Genomic DNA, 2,643 nt, shown 5'->3' on the forward strand with positions numbered 1-2,643 from the left:
GAGTAGTGGACACACACACAGGGCATAGAGTGGTATGGCTGTGTGGTAAGAAGTGGTCAGTGATTTTACACATGTCGGAGGGGACAGGTGCTAGCCTGTGGCCCTACTTGACCAGTGTGGGGGTGGTGCACACGGCAAAAAAAGAACGTAAACAATATGTTTTTCACGTCCACTTTATGTTTCACTGGCGACCTCTTCCACATCCATGACACCCTTAGGGTAAGGCAGGTCAGCACATGTTTCCTTGAAGACGTCGGACATGTGAAAGTACAAAAGTATGAAAACAGTTTGGGGGGTTGAATATTTTTGAGGCACCATTAAACGTTTTGACAGCAACCAGTTGTTACTTGTCTTAATCTTGAGGTGTATTTCTGATCCTGGACTTGAAGCTGCTCTTGACCACAGTTCTGCGTGCCTGTGATGGAAAGGTTTCTTTATACCGCTGTGTCCTGACACCACTCCTGGATTGTCGTCAGGTTTTCTGACTTTGTGCTTAACAAAGCGAGTAATGAGTGGAACTGAACTCTGCTCCCAGATACAATTTCAGCAGGATCTGAATGGCATCGCTGAGGTCCGGGTGAGATCTGATCCACCTGAGCGGCAGAGGAACGCTCAGAATAAAACTACACCCTTCCCTGGGGTTCGAAATCCATTCAGACCACTCCGCACTCCAGCTGAAGCCTTTGTGAGGACGTAAACCGAGCCGATGGGACCTGCAGGACTCCGCTCTCCCACACTGAGGGCAAATACTTATTCCTTATTCATGCTAGGCTAGGCTAAAGGTTCAGGGACTCACTGTCCTTTCATTGTGGTGGGAATGGAAACCGGTAAAGGAGATGGTGAACCACACGGCATTGTGATCGTGAGAGAAAAACACAACCTGTGGACAAAAGGTGACATGCGTACGCTTGTAAGAGACACGTATTTCACACCAGTCGTGGGATTTTAATTGTTTCTGCAACTGTGTGTTTTCTTTGACAGCATAAATAGAACAGAAACTTATTTCTGATTATGATTAACCACAAATGGTGATTTATCTGTGCATATTCATAAATATGGCTGGTTTTACTGCACCAATTAGACTAAACCACCGGCATTATAGTGTTGGACAGATCTCAAAAAGTACGATCAGAGGTCAGGTCAACAATTATCTGTACAATCAATTTTCAGCACTGAATCACCAGCTGTAGCCGATCATAATCAGTAATGAGATATCAGGAGGCCACTGCATGACCTATAATAAAATGACATTATATAACTTTCTGCACCACCAAATAAATAAATTAAGTGGCTGTCTGTGTATTTTTTGGACCAGCAGATTCTTAGTAAACCCACAATAAACTTTTTCAACCCTTCCATCACAGAAAACAGCAGTTACAGAAACTACTGAGATTGCCAGACTGCCATGAAATAAAATACCATCTCATGTCTGATATGAAGCTGATCTTACAGTCTGTTGTTGTCATTAAATTAACTGTTATTATTATTATCAATTTATTTAGGGGTCCGGTATCTCGATCAGGGTCACAGTGGGTCAGGCTTTCCCACAATCAGCAGGTGCATCACAGTAACACACCCTAAACAGACAGCCAGGTTAATGCAGGTCCCTTTTCCGTACCCCCTCAGACACAGCCAATCATGTCTGTATATAGATACCCGACCAGTGAATAGCACCGCTGAAGATTTGAAGAAGCTTAGCACCACCTGAGCGCTAACCCTGCTATTATTGTAAATAAGTAACTGCTTTATCCTGATCAGGTTTGCTGTGATCCAGAGCCTACCTAGAAACATGCAGGACTGTAGATCAGTACATTAGAGGGCATCATATATATACCGTTCAACTTACTTAGTCACACCCAGGGATGATGATGATGATGATGATGATGATTATGATGATTATTATTATTATTATTATTATTATTATTATTAGTGTTTTTGTGATGAATAGATTTATATTGTGTTTTTTTACCGCCAGACCCACGTTATGACGGGAAATTAATTGCTGCAGTTCATTATATAAAATTAGGTGGCTTTTGGTGGTAAATTAAGTTATTTTAGACACTTGGATACAGTTTTAAGTAATCCAGGCTAATTTTAAATGAATAAAAACGCTGAAATTGAGCCGAACAGTCAGAAAACTACAAGAACTACAAAGTCGCTCAGATATGACCAAACACTCTTTATATTCGTGTCGCTTATTTATGACGCAATCAGCACTCAAAGCAGCATGGCGGTGTCCTTTAGACTGCTAACTAGGAACGTTTTTCATTATAAAACACAGAATATCAGCTGTGTGTGTAAAAACCGAGCTGAACATGCCGGAGGGGTGATATACCGCAGGTACAGCGGGGAACCGGAGAGGAAGGACGCACATTTCGGGTTTGAGTCGGTGACAGAAGAGGAGAAAACACAGAGAGGTGAGAAACTGATCAGATCTGTCAGAATCCTTCATACACATGATCATTGTGCACCATTCCAACCTCAGGACACTGAAGATTCTTTAAATAGAGCTTTACTTCATGTCTTTATAGAGATTTCTGTGTGCACAGTGGCACAGCAATGCTGGAACAGTGAAAGGGCCTTCCCTAAACTGTTGCTGCACAGTTGGAGGCATAGAAGTTCCTTTATATTATATTTGTTTAT

The 2,643-nt window shown here is 42.0% G+C and overlaps 1 protein-coding gene across 1 annotated transcript in view; it reads left to right on the forward strand.

Annotated features, from left to right (window-relative positions):
- The first annotated feature begins 2,227 nt into the window (after positions 1-2,227).
- The window catches only part of coq5 (coenzyme Q5, methyltransferase), an 8,613-nt gene continuing 8,197 nt past the window's right edge, over positions 2,228-2,643 (forward strand). Inside the window, exon 1 of the mRNA XM_063018282.1 lies at positions 2,228-2,417. Within this exon, the coding sequence (XP_062874352.1) occupies positions 2,228-2,417 (190 nt within the window). The remainder of the gene's footprint in view (positions 2,418-2,643) is intronic.

Source organism: Trichomycterus rosablanca, chromosome 21 (assembly GCF_030014385.1).
Source record: "Trichomycterus rosablanca isolate fTriRos1 chromosome 21, fTriRos1.hap1, whole genome shotgun sequence".
Lineage (NCBI taxonomy): Eukaryota > Metazoa > Chordata > Actinopteri > Siluriformes > Trichomycteridae > Trichomycterus > Trichomycterus rosablanca.